At 42.4% G+C, this 19307-nt stretch overlaps 1 protein-coding gene across 7 annotated transcripts in view; it reads left to right on the top strand.

The window, feature by feature from the left end:
* SEMA4G (semaphorin 4G) overlaps positions 1–18416 on the top strand; it is a 106705-nt gene extending 88289 nt beyond the window's left edge. For all 7 annotated transcript variants that reach the window (XM_083363671.1, XM_083363666.1, XM_083363669.1 and 4 more), the window contains 10 exons: positions 1931–2024; positions 3225–3338; positions 3641–3807; positions 4082–4251; positions 7844–7988; positions 8451–8673; positions 9552–9667; positions 14144–14298; positions 16544–16605; positions 17290–18416. In XM_083363671.1, the coding sequence (XP_083219797.1) occupies positions 1931–2024; positions 3225–3338; positions 3641–3807; positions 4082–4251; positions 7844–7988; positions 8451–8673; positions 9552–9667; positions 14144–14298; positions 16544–16605; positions 17290–18137 (2094 nt within the window). In that variant the 3' untranslated portion in view covers positions 18138–18416. The remainder of the gene's footprint in view (positions 1–1930; positions 2025–3224; positions 3339–3640; positions 3808–4081; positions 4252–7843; positions 7989–8450; positions 8674–9551; positions 9668–14143; positions 14299–16543; positions 16606–17289) is intronic.
* Positions 18417–19307: the final 891 nt, after the last annotated feature.

Raw genomic sequence — 19307 nt, 5'->3', positions numbered from 1 at the left:
AAATGTAAATTAAGTACAAGTAGTATGATTCCTCCCCCCCCACACACACATATTTCATTATTTTCCTTCCTTCTCTCCCCCCCCCCCCAATTTTGAAGAGGAGATGGGAACAGCGATGTGACCTGGGTCTTTGGACTGCGATTTGTTTTGCTTTACAGTGTTTTATTTTTAAATGGTGGTTGATTATTCCATGCTGTTATCAGTCATGATAAAAGAATGTTCAGTAATTTGGTATAAAGTATGTTAAGTCAGTAGATCAAGACAAAGTAGTAAATCTGCCACAACATATGATTTGGATATATTGAGAGTCTGGCATAGGCATTTGGTGCTATGTATCAGAGTTAGGTCACTTTCAATCCACATACACTGAGTGCAGCTCCTCAGGCCAAGTAGCTAATGCTAATTAGTTAATGCTTCATGCTAACTGTGGCCAACCATCTGGTTCATTGGGAGGGCTTTGAGCTTTTACTCAAAATCAACCCCTGGAGTAGAAAATAGGAAATCATCCAATTTCCAATTATATTTTTGTAGTTGAGTCAACTGCCATTACTTTTAAAAACAATTTTGATACCGGGTTTGGGCAGGAGAGAGGAATAAAGGAGCAGGTCCATAATTTGAGGGTTCTCCTGGGTTCATGGTTCCTTCTGGATAAGTGGGTGGAGACCAGTTGCAGTCTTAGAACAGGAGACTTACTGATTACTGCAAGATACTCTATATGGGACTGCCGTTAAAAAAAATCCCGAATCCCTGCTTGGTGCAAAAAATCATGGGTACTTACCACAAAGTGCATATTAAACCTATTCTGCAAATTTTGGACTGGCTCTCTATTTTTCTGGTTGCAATTTAAAATGCTTTTTTTAACCAATAAAGTTCTTCACAGCTTGGCTACGTAGGACTGCGTCTCCCCAATTTGGGAGTATTGGAGATTGGCCTTGTAGAATATCTTCCCATTGGAGATTCAGTTTCCAAAGTTACTTGCCTTCTGGAAAAAACTAAAAACAATGTGTGGAAAAACTGGGAGCGAAAGTTTCTGCCTTTTGTGAAAAATATTAATGGAAGCAGAAAAACGTATTTATTGACCAGTAGAAATTACACTGAATTCACCTATTATGCTAAACCAAAATCGTGCAACCATTTCAGAGCCAAAAACCTTTGTGTGGTATCCTTTGTGAGCTCGGGGGACGGGTGCATACTCCAAAAGGTAGAACCAGATCTAAAGTAAGCTTTCTTTTAATTAACATTTAATCAAAATTAAATATAATCAATAGGGTTATATTCTGATAATATGTAACACAATTTTTATCTTGTGTCACATTAACTGGCTGGGTGACCCTCTCTTAACCTAAAAGGTTGTTGTTGTGGGGAAAATAGGAAGAAGGAGTATTATGTGTAGTTTGCCACACTGAATTACTTATAAAGTAATAAAGGTAGGATAAAATCAAATAAATAAATGGGTTAACTTCACTTGCGTTAAGTTGTACCCAAACATTTGGGGGCGAACAGCACATGCAGGCCAGGTACTGCAGTTCTGTGCTAAACCACAGTTTACTCTTACAATTATATGCACTAACAAACTGCCACCAAACACACACATGTCCTCCAGAGAGAGAAGTAATCTCAGTTCTGGAAAATGCTGATCTTTGTAGCCTAACAAAAGGATAATGAGCTAGCCATATTGATTCTGATTAACTGGAAGTATGAGTATTGTAAAAGGGCAGTGAGTATGTGGAAGAATGGGAGTCCTTGTCCCAAAAGGCATCTTGCAGTGAGCATACAACTGATTAGAAAGAATCCCTTCCTGTCTTCTCTCTTGCTCCCAGAACATGAAGTGCCGTATTTCCTTCCTCAGTGGGATAGTGAAATTCCAAGAACTTCAAGGCAGAGTTCTGTGTCTTAAGAATGGTTTGTGTTTTCTATTCATCTTCTGCAGGATACCAACAAATTCGTGTTACCCTCTCATTTTGAGGAAGGGAAAGAAAAATGCCCTTATGATCCTGCTCATGGCTATACAGGCCTCATTGTGGGTATGTAGTTCCATTCTCACCAACCCTTTCTCACGCTGCAACTTTGCTTGAATTCAGAGTGGGCAGAGTGAGAAATTCCTCCCTGAAATGTGTATGGAAGGTTTGCGTGTAGCGTCAAAGGAAGGCAAAACCAGTGATCGTTGCCTGAGAGTCTAGTGCAGACATGTCAAACACAAGGCCCGGGGGCCAGATCCGGCCCGCGAAGTGGTTTCATGTGGCCCCCGAAGCCATCCTGGAAACAGTGAGGGAACGGTCCCCTCTGCCTTGGCCCTGGCTCAGAGACCCTCCTTCTGCCAGAGATCCCCAGATCTGTCCTACTCCTGCCCAGGCCCCCATAGGCACCCTTGATGCCAATGATGTAGAGCTGGCCATGCCCACCCAGTAGGCCATACGCACTCCAGCTGCGCCCATCCAGTAGGTCGCGCCCACCCTGGCCATACCCACCCGGCCCCCCGAGGGCAACCACAATGCTGATGTGGCCCTCAATGAAATTGAGTTTGACACCCCTGGTCTAGTGTATCTCTGTCCTTTGCACTTAGTTTTCCTATTCCTGATGCAAACCATAAATATAGAATGATAATGTTGGAAGGAACCTTGGAGGTCTTCTATCCAAACCCCTGCTCAAGCAGGAGATCCTATGCCTTTCTGGACAAACGGCTGTCCAGTCTCTTCTTGAAAACCTCCAGTGATGGAGAAGCTGCAGTCTCTTCTGATATCAGAAAACAAAGCCCAGCTGTCCATGCAGTGCCCACCTCAGGCAGCAAGTTGTATAAACAAACACTTCCGCTCTTTTGAGAGTGATTGAAGCTTCTTTTTAAAATTTGTTCCCAGCTTTGTCATTTGTGCTAACTTTATTCTTGGGGGTGGGGAGGGAGTTGGTTTTCATTCCTCTGTCTTTAAATGTTTTCATTAATCTGTAATCCAACCAGACTTGCTTGGAGGTGGGTTGCATATAAATATATTTTCTTGCTTGTTTATTATAGAAATGTCATGGGTGAGTAAAGCTTGGGTTATTTCTTGAAAAATCCTTCTGCGTCTAACCAAATTAAAACTGCCATGTCCTTGGCAGACCCCAGTGGTTCTAACAGATCTGGAAGACGTAGAGAAGAGTTTATTAAAGAAAAAAAAGGTTGATCATATAATGAACAAATCTATTGGGATCAGCATGCCCTTATTGCTTTTGCTGCATTTATTTCCCAGATGGCAGTTTATATACAGCAACACGCTATGAATTCCGCAGCCTACCAGACATCCGACGCAACCGGCACCAGCGGGTTCTGAGGACTGATGAATCCTCCTTGCATTGGCTGAATGGTAGGTCCTAGAGCCATAGCTCAGGTCTTTCGTTCCTCACCCTCCTAGATAGTAAAAGCAACCTTGCAATTACGTGGGTTAGCCTTTGTATCTCTGAATCATAGCCTACTTCCATTCTCCAGAAAATGACAGCCAGCCACTTGAGCTGTCTTCTGGAAAATTCAAGGTATGAACAGACAGCCCCGGCTTCACTTCCTTGAAAGACTCATGGCTCACTATCATTGACCTCCCCTGTGTAAGCAGCAGCAGCCTTAGACACTTTTCTTTGAAAGACCATGCTAACCTTTCCCCTTCTCTTGCAGATGCAGAGTTTGTGGCTTCTGTGTTGGTCAGGGAGAGCGTAAGGAGCTCTTTGGGAGATGATGACAAAATCTACTATTTCTTCACTGAACGTGCTGGAGAGGAGAGCACATCCATATATGAGAAGACCCAGGTGCCCAGAGTAGCTCGAGTAGCTCGAGTGTGTAAGGTAAAATAAATGGTCTGTTGTGAATATACACTTACACTCATGAGGGCACTTGGTTCAGGCTACTATGCAAATGAAATAGAGGCTATGGACACCTCTGGTCATCCCCATAATTTGGTCAAAAACATTTTAATTTTTTTATTTTTTATTTTTATTTTATTTTTTATTACATTTATATCCCGCCCTTCTCCGAAGACTCAGGGCGGCTTACAAGCTTAGCAGTAGCCTGAAGCTGAGGAAAGGATTTGTTTAACCTGGCTCTCTTCTTCTGTTCCAGAATGATCTGGGTGGCAAGAAAATCCTCCAGAGAAAATGGACATCCTTTATGAAAGCAAGGCTGGTCTGCTATATCCCTTACTATGAAGTACTGAAAGATGTTGCCAGTCTGGATGGTGGTAACTGGACAAGCACTGTCTTCTATGCAACATTCATCTTATCAGCCCAGTGGTGAGCCAAGCATTTTTATACTGTTGAATTTTTGTTACTTTGTTAATTTTGGGCCCAGACAGTTTATAAGGTTGGGGAAAATTTGGAATTTTGAGAACATGGGATGTGCAGAACAATGAACCTATTGTTATGGTTCCTGGCATTTTATCTGAAGAAAATCTCTTGAAACTGTTGTTACAGTTGTTAATTGATAAACCTCTTGTAATCTGTTTTACCTGTCATCTCTCTGCATATCTGCATAACCTCCTTGATTCCTTCCTTCTTTCTTTCCCCTCAGTCTCATTTCAATGTTAACCCTACACCACTATAGCCATTCCATATATCTGTTGAAAGGACCAGTTGTTCACAGAAGCTTATGCCTTTTGATAAATGTTGTTAATCTGAACAGTTGCCTACAGACATCCAGTGTACTTTTATGAGGCACAAAGGCAATGCTGGAGAAAATAGGCTTTGCACTGTGTCAGTTTTTGACATATTCATTTTAAATTAAAACATTCTGTTTTAAAGTCAGTGGAAGAGGAAAGCTGTTAGATACCAAAAGAGGTATGTGAAGGCCCAGTGGTCCTCACATGTGCTATATTGGTTACCTTTGAGATAATTGTACAGGAAAAAGATGTTGGAAAGAGTCAAAAATGAGACTTTGGATGATGTAATCCATCAGCTGTACCAAAAGGCAAGCAGAATGCTTAGCAATGCTTAGGGAATAGGACAGAAACTAGACAGGAAATGCCATGGGCCTCTGAGTATTAGATGCAGTTTTAATCTACCTGTTTTGCTGGAGAACTTGCATTCTTTACTAAATAGCAATTAACGTAGAGAAGTCCTCAAGCAAGAGACATAGATCATATTTGCCTGAATGTTCTAGGAAATGTTTACACAAACTGATATAAATTAGTTCAGTCTAAGTTCCAAGCCAACAGATACAGACTCAACCCATTTTTAAAAGAATTCTAGATAGCGTGTGCTGTATATGTTCTACTATTCACAAACTCATTAAGCCACTGAGAAAATCATCTGATGTTGATAGGGAAAAAATTGGCAATTGAATTCCTAATCTTTTCAGGAGCTCTTGAGCTAACTCCTCTTGCCTTCATATACTTCTTGAACCTTTTTTTTCTTAAATACTGAGGCAGCAGGACCCTTCTTCTTCTAGCACTGCTCACGCTCGGCATTTTATATTGGCCAAGACAGGCAGATTCTCTAACTATACTCGGTCCTCATTCCGTGAACAGCTGTGGTGGATAGATGGAACACAAAAGACTTCTTGGTTGTGATTACCAGTACCGTCATCTGTCCTTCTAAATGTTTTGGTTTGTAATTGGTACAACAACTAGCCAGAATTGCTGTGGACATTTTATGAAACAAAGTCTTCTGGGTGGCTAGCTGTGGTATAGATTAATACTAGCTGCATATGCAGAAGGTGGTAGTGATAGGAAGGAGAATCACACCAATATTTTGGCAAGACCATTTTGGTATAAAAGGTAAAGGTAAAGGTTCCCCTGCACATGCGTGCTAGTCGTTTCCGACTCTAGGGGCCGGTGCTCATCTCCGTTTCAAAGCCGAAGAGCCAGCGCTTGTCCGAGGACGTCTCCGTGGTCATGTGGCTGGCATGACTAGATGCCAAAGGCGCACGGAACACTGTTACCTTCCCACCGGGACGGTCCCTATTTTTCTACTTGCATTTTTACGTGCTTTCGAACTGCTAGGTTGGCAGAAGCTGGGATGAGTAACAGGCGCTCACTCTGTTATGCGGCACTTGGGATTCGACCCGCCAAACTGCCGACCTTCCGATCGACAAGCTCAGCGTCCTACTAGGGACAAAGACTGCAGTTTACCATATGGCCTGTAACTACAACCACAGCTGCATGTTTCTTTTTCTTCGGTATTTTTGAACTAAGCCCAGGCCAGTTTTTTGCTTGTTTCTCTTAATGATACTGTGAATTAAAAGTTCTCCTCAGTTAATTAGCACTTTTGTGCTTTTGTAATATTTGTTAGCTTTGAAGTCTGCATTTATGCCACCCAGGAAGCTACATCCCCACTGTGAAGGGACTGCATATCAAATATATTTATTAATAATTAGCCCATGCCATTGATTTCAAAGAAGCATTTGGAATGTACAAATGTGTGACCCTTTCAAATTTATAAGGCATCCTTTTAACTTCAAAAACAAATCGTATCACTCTTGTAGACCTTCAGTTGTTTCCCCACCCCACCCCAATGGATCAGTGTAGCCGAATTGTGGAATTTGCTGTTAGATAACAGGATGGCCCAAAGAATTTAGAATTTTTTTAAAGGAGACTAGACAATTTTGAGGGACTACCAGTGGCAATTAGTGACTGCTTGCTAGTTCCATACCTTCAGGTGCAAGCAGAATTCCAGCTCTAGAGAGCAAGAGTGAAAAATGGTTATCACACTCTTGTTCATATTTATGAGTTTCTCGAATGAAACTACTTACCTACAGTGTGATACAGATAGCTGAGTGAAATGTGTCCTTAGCCTGATACTTCTATTGTTAAGATTCCAAGTTTTCATCATCCTCTGCTACTGCATCTTCCCTGTTCCCTTATCTTAGGCCTTAGGGAAGACTAATGGACTGTATTCAACCCATGGGCTAGTAGATTCACTGCCACTTCTTTTGACCCAAGAAGTGACAGCAAAGAACTGATAAACATGAATATGAAGAAACGGTGGCTTTGTTCTTCAGAGCATGATAAGGAATGTTGAAACTTCAGATTCTTTATAATGTCCTAGATTATGACAAAAAGTCATCAGATTCAGTTATTAAGTGAAAAGGCTAGCTAAGTGAAAGAGACTGAGCCAGCTCCAAAGAATGGTACAGCTAAAAGACATGGTGTACAATCTATGTTCTAAAACCAGACATTCATAAGATCAAGGTAGCATACCAAGATCCAAGGGCAAGCCTCAGAGACCCTGTGATGAAGTGCTTCCTGAGAGGTTAGCAACAATGATGGGAAACAGCATAAAGAATCTGACAATATTGCTATGAGTTGTAAGATGTTAAAATAGCAGTTTGGCTATTTTAACGTCTTATAACTCATAGCAACACTGTAGCTGAGTTTGATCAAAGCAACAACTAATGATAGATTAAAGATGTTCTGTGGTTTGTAAACCATTAATTATTTAGTTCATCATGTTGTATGAAAGTCCATTGGGTTATTAAATATTGTTGAGTACACCATGATTTGGTCTATTGTGAAAAGGCAACTTATATCAAAAATGCTGTGGGGGATTTAGTGGCGTCAGTAGTGTAGTAACAAAATCTTGTTGGTATTTTAAGACCCTGGCAGTTGTCTAATTGTGTTTGGTGCTATTGATAAATTTTCAGATTACTGACATCCTCTGCCACCGAAGTTGCCTCAAACCTCTTTGTATCTTACTGTAATGCTGATGACAATTTCTTGGAAGTCAAACAAATATAAAAATGAAGAAAACCAATTGTTTGACTGCAAAAAGGTTGCATGTCACTCCTAAGGGAATGTAATCCTTCACAGAAATTAAATTTACCTACCTTGTGACTGATGGTTAGATCCATGAAATTTAGGCTTTCCCACCATTTTCCTATATTTTCCAGGAGGAGCATACAGGTTTCTGCTGTTTGCCGATACAACATCTCAGAGGTGCAAGTAGCTTTTGAAAGGGCATACATGGAATACCAAGACTCCTCCCGCAAGTGGTCCCAGTACACTGGGGATGTACCAGAGCCACGGCCAGGATCAGTGAGTTATATTCATCTATATCTTATCTTCATTTTTATTCAGGTGAACTATACAGGAGTTACATGTATTCCCTTGTCATAAGAGATCCAACGATCCAGGGTGAAATAAACATAGGAACTCCCTGTGATATTTTACAGAGGAGTTATGCCTTTTTTTACTGTGGTTAAATTATCAAAAGGGGTAGGTTGAGTATATAAGGAAATTATATGGGAATTCATCTAAATCTTTGCTGCAGTTTGAAGGTATGCAAGTCCTTCAGAAGGCTTTAGTTTGTATGCTTTAGTTCTTTGTGTAACCCTATGAAAGCTTAATTCCTCCAGTTGTTTTGGATTGTGCTCCCAACATTTCTAATTCATAATGATGGGAACTGGAATAAAACATATCTGGAAGGAGCCAAGTTAAAGACAGGAACGTTAAGCTTTGGATCTGGTGGGGCCAATTATAACAGTTTCCTCTCTGCAGTGCATTACCAATCTTGCTCGCAAAAGAGGCTACAACTCCTCCCAGGATCTGCCCAATAGTGTGCTGGATTTTATCAAGCTTCATCCACTGATGTATGAAGAGGTGAAACCTACAGATAGAGTGCCTCTGCTAATAAAGAAAAATGTGGTCTACACCCAAGTTGCAGTAGACCGAGTCCAAGCCCTGGATGGGCATATGTATGATGTCCTCTTTTTGGGAACAGGTAATTGCCATTAGATTCATTGTGCATGTATGCATGTTTGTGTGCACTCTAACAACTCAAGAGACTTTTAATTGTTAGTTCCTTTCTTAACTATATGCAAGGAAGACTAATCATAATTTGCTTTTTTCGTATAAGTTTTCCAAAGCTCTATTTCTTTATAACACAGAATTTGGCTTCCCTAAAACTAAGCTATTTCAGTATCATGCAGTTTTGATTGATATACGTGCTGTATTTTTTTCCTTATACTTTATAATCTACTTCCCTTTGCATTGCTTCTGGAGGGAGCGCATCCACCCCTTCCCTGCAAACAAAGAATTCACCCTTCTTTGTTTTCAACTTCCCCTGCTCAGAAAAGCTGTCTGTTTTGTGAACATTTCCCTATATCTTAAGCTCAATAGCTTTTGATTAAGAAGAGAGACAAATTTAATCCATAAAGAGGAATGGGAATTTTGTTCTAGAAAGGGGCAGGTGACATCGTGGACACACAGTTCAGGGTAGTATTTAGGATCCTCTTAATTCAGAAATACAATTCTCAGTAGTCAGAACGGGAGGGCCAGGCCAATCTTTGATTTGTAGTGGTTGCTACGGTATAAATGACCACTTGAAATCTGATTTCCTCCAGAAGTCTTCAATTCTTAGAATTTTAGTGCCAAGATATTCTGATGATACAGATTTAGGAAATCTACCCTGCGACAGAGACTAGATCTACATTCTTAAAGTGCACATTTGCTCCATTTCAATATGGAATTGGATAGATATCTCATGTCCTAATCAGGAGCAGGATGCAACCATGTCCTACAACAGGGTCTTCTTAATAATGAGATTGTAAAGTTAATTCTTCTTGTTGCTCCTTTAAATAATTAACCTTCTCTGAATAGGTAATGGATGGATTCACAAGGCTGTCGTCATTGGCTCCACGGTCCATATCACGGAGGAGATGCAGGCCTTCAAGAACCCCCAGCCTATAGAGAACATCATCATTTCCAAGCAACAGGTATAAGCAGTTGTGGACCTTCCCCCAATACCGTTAAATACAGCACTTTAAATTACACTTCTCAGTGAAAAATTGTGCATTACAAAAATAACAAACTAATTTGAAGAGTTGTATTCAAATTTAAGAATCAAATTTGAATGTATTACCAATTTTTGCCTAGTTTCTCTTTAGTTGGTCTCCATGTCCACAACAGGCTGGAAGATAAAATAACTGATAGAGATATTTTACCATTTCATTTTTAAGAGTGATTTTCTGACTTTATTTTTTTATTTATTTTTAAAAATGATTTCAGCTTACTTTTCATTATTAAATGAATTCCAAGGTTCACTACTTAGACCCGAGAGCAAAATGTACTGAATTTTTAAAAGGATGAATATTTTAGACTTTTATATAGTTTATTTTCAGCTTCTTAACTGAATTCTTTCCAGCAGTAGTCCACTCATGGTAACCGTGAACTTCCTTTATTTCTCTTGTGTAGTTGAGGCAGAAAAAAGCCATTCTTCATTCATTCTGAATGAAGGTTTTATTAGTGGTGATGCCACTGCTAGGTAAAAAAAATTGCCTTGAGCTGTTTTTTTGTCCTTTCTGTTAGCTATTTAATCCACCCAATGTAGTAACTACCACTTGTTTAAGGACTAATCACGTGATTGTCCTTTGACAAATGGAGCTTGCTATTCCAGTTCCTTTGTGAAGATATTTGCTTCCCACTTTGCATTGTGTGTTTTTTAAATTTGTCATTTTTCATTAGATGCTTTAATAACTGTTGGAAAAGAAGTCAACACAGGAGCATTAGTAGGAAGTCAACACATTAGCATTTCTCCTGTTGAATTTCTCTGTTCCTATCAGGCAAAAAAGCACTGACTCTGTTTCAGCATTATCCCAGGTTTATTCTAAACTCTAGATCAGGGGTGGGGCTGACTCAGAAATTCTGGGAGTTAAAGTCCACAAGTCATAAAAGGGCCATGATTTCCCACCCCTGCTCTAAATGCTACAATTGATTTATGGCCTTTGCGGGAAGCTGGTTCTCTGTCCGTGAACTGGATTACTCTTACCTTCATTCAGCATGGGTATAAAGAGCTGGCGTACAACACATCTGGAGGATATTGGATAGGCAATTTTAAAACTTAAGTTATTAGTCTTGTAAGCATAGCATAGCTGGCCTGCAAAAATCCAGGGGAAACTAGATGGCAGCAAAGAAATTGAATTTTCTCTATATCTTTGCTATCATCTAGTGGTCATTTGGATTTTTTTAGCAAAGGTATGATATATGCAAATACTCTTCAGCTATTTGTTTGGATGGAATATTTCTAAGTTTAACTGAATCTGCCACTTTGAGATATGAGCAAAAGCAAAAGCAATCCTTTCGCTTGCTAGAAGGAAAATGTAGAAGGAGTGAGACTGTTGGTTTTTCTATTTTTGCCTGTCTTACATTAAAGAGAAAATACCTATTCCCAGATGTTTTGATGTGAAGGTTGCTATTGGAGACCCACTTCATATTAGGAAATGGACTTGAGAAAATAATACTCTTGAATAAATGTTGAATGAATAATAAATAAATATGGAATAAATGGCTGCATGGATAATGCCAGTATTGTGCTCTTATTTCATTGCTTCCCTCTGCTGGAAAACCCTGATGTTGCAGTCAAGATAACAAAGAATTTATCTTTTCTGGATCACAATCCTCCTTAGCAGAAACACAAAATATTATTCTGAGAGAGAAGTATTCTATTGATGGAAAGAGAAGGATAAAGGATAAATTAGAGAGATCAAAAGCAGAACCAATGGTAAATGACCACAATTGGTAGATAATGTCCATATCATTTGTTCTTATAGCATGCCTAACCAAGAATAACCTTGATTTATTTCATTAACCCATATTGCATGGGTTCCCATGACACAATATCCATAGAGGCTGACTTTGTATCATATGCTAAGACAAAAAGTGCTTGCCTAGTTTGTGCCTTTTGTGTAATATGAATACAACCATTGGTTTTGCTTCCACATGTTTAACTAGATTCATGGATGTTTGTTATGGAAACAACAAAGAAGGATCAGTTGACTGATTCAAATAACCACTGAGGGGTGGGGTGGGGGGTTAAATAGACCACCAAACTAATCAAACCTTGCCTTACCTAATTCCACCCAGCTGACCCATAGGAATATCAAAACAAAATTAGTTGCCCTGTTTTGCCTCTCTGGTTCTCCAGGGATATGATTTGAAGAGGAAAGAGTGGCTGAAAAAGCAAGGCTCTCCATTATGGTGCCAATATACCGTATCTCAGCCAGTGATAAATTGCAGCAACCCAGATATACTTAATTCCTTCTGCGTGGCTGATGGGAAGGACACATTAGATAGTAAAATAATGCTTCAGGTGCAAGGACTGATGGAATACTGTTGATTTCTTGGCAGGTATTTTGTGTTCACCAAATAGATACATTTAGTTCAAATAGCATCACTATTTACAAAAGCACCAGTAAGAAAGATCTGACTAGGTCACAGGTCGGCAACCTGCGGCTCCGGAGCCGCATGCGGCTCTTTGAGCCGTCTCTTGCGGCTCCCAGCCGCCCGGTGCGCGCGCACCTCTTCCAACGGGCAGTGGTGCGCGCGCACCTCTCCAAATGGAGAGTGGCACCGCCCGTTTGGAGAGGTGCACGCGCACCTCCCCGAATGGGCGGAGGTGCGCGCGCACCTCCCCAAACCTTTGGAGAGGTGCGCGCGTACCTCCGCGCGAATGGGCAGCGGTGCCGCTCTTTCAGGAAGCCCGCCGCGGCCCGTCTGCGAAGCTGCCGAAAGCGGCAGCTTAGCAGACGGGCCGCGGCAGCTTCCGCAAAGAGCGGCGCCCCTGCCCATTCCGAGAGGTGCGCGCGCACCTCTCCGAACGACCGGAGGTGCGCGCGCACCTCCCCAAACCTTTGGGGAGGTGCGCGCGTACCTCCGCGCGAACGGGCAGCGGTGCCACTCTTTCAGGAAGCTGCCGCTTTCGGCAGCTTCCTGAAAGAGCGGCGCCGCTGCCCCTTCGCTTTCGGCAGCTTCCTGAAAGAGCGGCGCCGCTGCCCCTTCGCACGGAGGTACGCGCGCACCTCCCCAAAGGTTTGGGGAGGTGCGCGCGCAACTCCGGTCGTTCGGAGAGGTGCGCGCGCACCTCTCGGAATGGGCAGGGGCGCCGCTCTTTGCGGAAGCTGCCGCAGCCCGTTTGCTAAGCTGCCGCTTTCGGCAGCTTCACAGACGGGCCGCGGCGGGCTTCCTGAAAGAGCGGCACCGCTGCCCATTCGCGCGGAGGTACGCGCGCACCTCCGGTCGTTCGGAGAGGTGCGCGCGCACCTCTCGGAATGGGCAGGGGCGCCGCTCTTTGCGGAAGCTGCCGCAGCCCGTTTGCTAAGCTGCCGCTTTCGGCAGCTTCACAGACGGGCCGCGGCGGGCTTCCTGAAAGAGCGGCACCGCTGCCCATTCGCGCGGAGGTACGCGCGCACCTCCGGTCGTTCGGAGAGGTGCGCGCGCACCTCTCGGAATGGGCAGGGGCGCCGCTCTTTGCGGAAGCTGCCACGGCCCGTCTGCAAAGCTGCCGAAAGCGGCAGCTTTGCAGACGGGCCGTCGCCATCGGGCAACCGGGAACCGGTTCCATCTCATTTTTTTAAAAATGGCAGCCGCGTGCGTCCGCGCATGCGCAAAAAACCTTTTTGCGCATGCGCGTGCATGGACACACGCACGCGGCTCCCTCTTTTTTTAATTTGTGATGGAACCGGTTCCCAGTGGCTCTTTTTCTTTTTTAGGTTGCCGACCCCTGGACTAGGTCAGTAACTAACTGAGCTCTTTTTATTATGGAAACAGGGTCACACTTCAATTTTCTTTTACTTTTATCTCCTAATAATGGCCATCTAATTATATTCCTTTATCTGCCTAATGGGAAGAATAAGTGGTTAGAATATTAAGGGTGCTTCCAGATTGTAGGACTAGTACATGAACAAAAAAAATGGTTGAGCATCTGTTGATTCCATTCAAATGCTTAATGTGGTTATTGAACTAGCTCATTAAAAATGTAAACAAGTATTATCTTAACCAAGCTGGTGAAAACACAGCTACTGGTTCTTTAATTGAACAAATTAAAAATGTTTTGTAGAAATAAGAAAAGGCTGGAGCACTGGGGGAAAGTCAGTTGAGATATCTGAACTCCTTGTACATTTTTGTGAATGAGTCTGGGTAATTGCACAGCAGAAGCTCCATCAGAAAGCTCTCTTTGTGTTATCCTAGTGATTGTCAGTGAAGGTTTCAGTGGTTAAAGAGTACTGTCCGTGTCTTAACATTTCTACTCTTCCATGTCTTAAGACAGGCCTTAGAATGCTGCACCTTAAGTTGCCATTCATCTGTGATTTGGCAAAATCAATATATCCTGCCTTAGGGTAGGATGGGGAAAAGATGACAAACTCATTCATCAAGAATAGTATGCAGAATCAATGCTAAGCATCTTTCTTTTGCAGAGGAACATATACATTGGGGCCCAGAGTGGCGTCCTGCAGTTACCACTGTCCACTTGTTTGCAATACATCACCTGCTTCACTTGCATCCTGGCCCAGGATCCATATTGTGCCTGGGATGGCAAAAGCTGCCGAGAAGTAGCTGATGTTCTGAACAGGTATGTGTTGTGATTCCGTGCCAGCCTGTGATCCCAGTAGTTGAGTCTGGGGAATCAGAGGAGGAGGAGGGGCCTGGAGACCTATCCGAGTCTGAGGGAGGCTCTGATGAGCTGCAGGACTTACAAAGTAATGAAGAGGCTGGTCCTTCCACTCTGATTAAGCTGAGAGCCAGCTGTGCTGGGAAGCTGAGTCAGATTCGGAGGAAGCACAGCTGGAAGACCTCAGAGATGCTCATAAACACAGACAGGTCACACGAGTAGGACAGAGGGAGGCAATGGGGCGACTCCAGGGGAGAAGGAGAAAGCAGTGAGAAGCCATGCCTTGGGGGCTGCGTAACAAAAAGGGAATGTGTGGGCAGGGCTGGTTGCTGGAGGCAACCGTTTGCAAAGACTTCAGTTTCAAGAGATCAGGGTCTGTTTATTTTGCCTGTGAGTTATTTCCTGTTTGACTTGTGCTCCATTTTGCTTTTGGACAAGGTGTCCGTTGGAAAAGTGTTCTGTTGCTTTTGTCTTCTGGGACAATTATCAGGTCTGTAACTCAAATAAAAAGGGTTTATTTTTTCAGTCTACTGTTAAAAGAGGGGTTGTCTTTGTGAAGTAACAAGGACATACGTAGGCTGGGACAGAACAGTATGAAAATGTTGATTGTGAAGAAGAACAGATGGGTTCAGGCTTCCTATCACTAACTGAGGTCAGATTATTTTTTGAGGATGTGCTGCAGCTTCTGTAGACATCCTATTTATTAGTTCACTAGAGTCACATTAAGTCTTCTCTGTCCATTTCTTTCAAAAGAGGGCATCCAATAGAATTCCTTCGCTTGGGTGTTTGTTAAAACTTGGATTAGGTTTATCCTATTGAGAGCCGGTTGTAATTTCCAAGCAACAACAGCAAAGGACATAGTTGAAAAAAAGTAAAAGCATATTTATTATTATGGTTGGTCACAGAGTCAGTCAGATATTCAGACCGGATTTGGCATTTTTATCCGTCTATCGAGTTCTTCCCAAGGACCTGAGATAGGTAGATGTTGTTGTTTGATGGTGTATTAATTAAATTTATAGGCTGCCCATCTCCCAGTGATTCTGAGTAGTTTACACAAATGATACCAAAAAAACTGCAAAAACTACACAAGACAAAAGAACTATGATAGCAAAGAAAACAAACCCAGAAGGAAACAAAAAGGAGCATTAGTTGTCTTCTCCAAAGATCTGGGCAAAAGGCCAGGTCTTGAAGCCATTTTGAAATACCAATAGGATTGGAGTTGTTTGATTTTTTGGGGGGGGAGGGGGGAGGGAGACCCTCATTCTAGAGCAGGGGTGTCAAACTCAATTTCATTGAGGGCCACATCAGCATTGCGGTTGCCCTCAGGGGGTCAGGTGGGTGTGGCCTGGGTGGGTGTGGCTAAAGTGTGTATGGCCTACTGGGTGGGCATGGCCAGCTCTACATCGTTCGCATCAAGGGTGCCTATGGGGGCCTGGGCAGGAGTGGGACAGATCTGAGGGTCTCTGGCAGGAGGAGGGTCTCTGGGCCAGGCCAAGGCAGTGGGGGCCGTTCCCTCACTGTTTCCAGGATGGCTTCGCGGGCCGCATGAAACCACTTCGCGGGCCGGATCTGGCCCCCGGGCCTTGTGTTTGACATGTCTGTTCTAGAGGACAGGTGCTGTTATAGAAAAGGTACACTTCTGGCTCTGATAATTGTCATTGTTTAATCAGTGGAACCTGGAGCACACCAACCCAATTTCAGCTATAGAGTATTTCTGTTGCTATACAAAGCATATTAAAAATTTCCAAAAATTAAAGCTCGAAAATGTAAGGCAGCTTACTCATTAAACATTTATACACCACTTTAAATAAATATCTCTTATCTATTTCTTTATAAAAAATATTGTGAGGTTAGGTTCAGGTTAGGTCTCCCCAGATAATGCATTCCTGAGAATCAGTATCTCATGTAGAAAATCTTAGTTTCATCTAAGCTCTGAAGAGTTATTTTATGCTATTATTATGTGCTTTCTCAGTATTTAGATCTCTATAGATTATATATTAACACTGTGAGATGAAATAAGAAATGTTGGTTTTCTTATTGTGCATATTGAAGTGCTGAGCAAGCGAGTATTTGTATAAGTATGTATTAAAGAATCTGCATACATGCCAAAGAAATTTCATGTGAAATTTGCTGAATATTGCAGAGATTAAATATCTTCTAGCTGCTGTCTTTCCCAGCTAATCAGAGTCCTGCTTATTTTCACCAGGTCTCTGCTAATTCAGGATGTGCTGCATGGCAACATGGGCTGCTGGAATGATTCTGTGTCGGGTAAGGTCTGTTCCCTCCTTGGTCCCCTCTCCTTCCTAGTAGTTGAAAGAAAGATCCTTCAGAAGAGATCAACTGCTTCCTCATTCTTTTGGACAGAAAGAATTATTTTCCTTCTCCTTTTGCAGACTTAGTATTCATAGATAATCAAATATAACCAGTATAAATATTTGTGCAATAATAAAATAAACACAAAAGCCCAATTATCCATGCACAAATTGTAGCTACATTATTAAGGCAATCTGCATATAATTCTTAGCCTTATGAGTTTCTTCTGCTTTCGAAAATAATTTCCTGGATCCTGCAAGCAAGTTCAGTGATGTGATAAAAGATAAAAATAGCAAGTTGCTTAGACTCATGGGCATAGATGGACCCAGCCAATGGAAAGAGGTACTGGATGAAGCAGTTGTGATAATTCCTGACCTGAGCTTAAATATCTGGATCTCTTCAAATTCTGTTTTCTTTCCTAAAAAGGCAAAGCACTTGGTTAATTTGTTTTTAAACCATATTTTCAGTGTTTTGAAGTTTTCATTCTTACCTGAGCACTTGGAATCTTACCTCCTTCAGACTGAGAGTCCCAAACCCCTCTTCCCTACTGTTAAAGTGACACTGTGTGCTGACACTTGAATTATTACAACAGAAGTTGGGTAGTGAGAGAGCCCTTGTCTGTTATTGTGTCTCTTACAGCTATGCTTCTGCAGAAGAACCGGACAGTGCTGCGTGGTGGTGATGTGCTCTTGCCTTGTGAACAGACATCCAACTTGGCACGGGCGACTTGGATGGTGAATAGCACCAAAGTGCTTGCTGACAATGGGCAAGGACACTTCCACGTAGGTGTAGATGGATTGTTGGTGACAGACACACAGCTTGAACATAGTGGGGAATACCAATGCTACGCTGAGGAGAATGGTCTGCAGGCCTTGGTAGCTACCTATGCTCTAACTGTGCTGCCCAAAGAACTGGGGCCACAGCAGCTCAGCACTCCACCTCTCCCGTCTTGGCATTTGCCCAGGGATGATTCTGGGAACATGAACTTTATCTACATTGTGATCATCACAGTGCTGAGTGGATTATGCTTCGTGCTCATGGCTGTGCTTTTCTATATCTGCTGCTTGCAGAGTCGTAGAGGCAAATATCAACTGGGGGGTCCCCAACCATCAAGTGTAGAACTGCAGACTGTTTCTTCAAATTGCCTGAGCAAAGGAAGGCAGGATGAAGAGGAGCTGAGCACCTATCCAGATGGCTGCCTTCAGATCATCCCCGGAGAAGCCCCTACCTTGTCACTGTCACCCAAAGTGACACCTCTGGCTCTCCCTCCTCCCCCTCCCCCTCTCCCTGCTGAGTTCACCAATGGCATTTCAACATTACCCAACATGCTGCGCAAAATGAATGGCAACAGCTACATGCTCCTGCGACAGAACGAGGAGCCGTGTACTTCACCGCTGTACAACTCTTTCACTGAGGAGCTGAGCAAAATTCTGGAGAAGCGGAAACACACCCAGCTGGTAGAAAAACTGGATGAGAGCTCTGTGTAAGGGGGGGGGAAGAGAGTCCACGTGCTGAACTATTCTCTCTTGTCACTGCACAATTCCGCTCCCTCAGGCCCAAAGAACCAGTGTTAGGACTCAGCAACTACCTCCGGAGCGGCCCTCCGGAGCCGCCATAGACTCCGCACTCATTTCTTTTATCTTGTTGTTGTCTTTTTTGTTGTTGTTGCTGTTGATTGTTTTGTTTTTCAATTGCTGTAAACAAAGAAATCTGTTTAAATGGGAATTATATTTATATAAAAGGCTGATCAATAAACATGTGCCACAAAGATGTGTTGGGTTTGTCCGGTTGTCTCCTACTTCCTTCCATCGTGAGTGCCATTAATTTCCTGACAAGAATCGTGCCAGCCAGGAGTCTTAGTAAGAAATGAAGGCTTAACTATGATTTTAAGAAGTTGGTAGCAAAACTTAGATAAAACGTTTTTAATGTGAGAACTGCATTTGAATTGTTCTTAAGGTGAATTGTGATCATGAATGGTGATAGACAAATCCTCCTTAAACGTGATTTACCATGAATAACTTTAGGCATTATTGTTTTGTTCTCTATTTTGCACACACAGTTTATATTCATAGTTGTTGAGGAGAGTCAGCATAGTGAATGAATAGGTCATCTCTGATCTTTCTCTCAGTAGACTAGCCCACAAGGCCGAGAAAGAGAAGTACTGAGTATTGCAATTCAGCTACATCTAGAAGGCTGTAGGGTGCTCCCAGACAACAGCAACTGGGGAATTATGTTACAAAGCATGGCATTTAAATTCTAGTGGCCATGAAGTACATTTAAACAAACTTTATGCCCATTAAAGGTTAACTTACAAGTTTTGAATGCCACCTTTCTAAGACAGAGTAAAAGGTCAGAATTCATTTGTCATCGTTTGTCTCAGAGCTACCCAGATAAATTTGGGTTACAGTATTCTTTTGCTTATCTATATAAACTTTCTTCTGTTTCCTTCAAAGTGGAAAGCTTCTTTTATTCCTTCTCTGAAATAGATCTCATTCACTGAAAAATGTGTAAATGTTGAATTTAGTGGGGTGCAAGAATAGATGCTTAGATCTTAAGGCATACTTTTCCAAAATCTACCACACAGAATATTTTCTCATTTGGATTTAGTATAGTGAGAGAGTGACATCTGCCAAACTATGAGACAGAGCTGCTTATGC

This window comes from Vipera ursinii, assembly GCF_947247035.1.
Source record: "Vipera ursinii genome assembly, chromosome: 5".
In the NCBI taxonomy this organism is placed as follows: domain Eukaryota; kingdom Metazoa; phylum Chordata; class Lepidosauria; order Squamata; family Viperidae; genus Vipera; species Vipera ursinii.
This window is presented reverse-complemented; position numbering and strand designations above follow the sequence as displayed.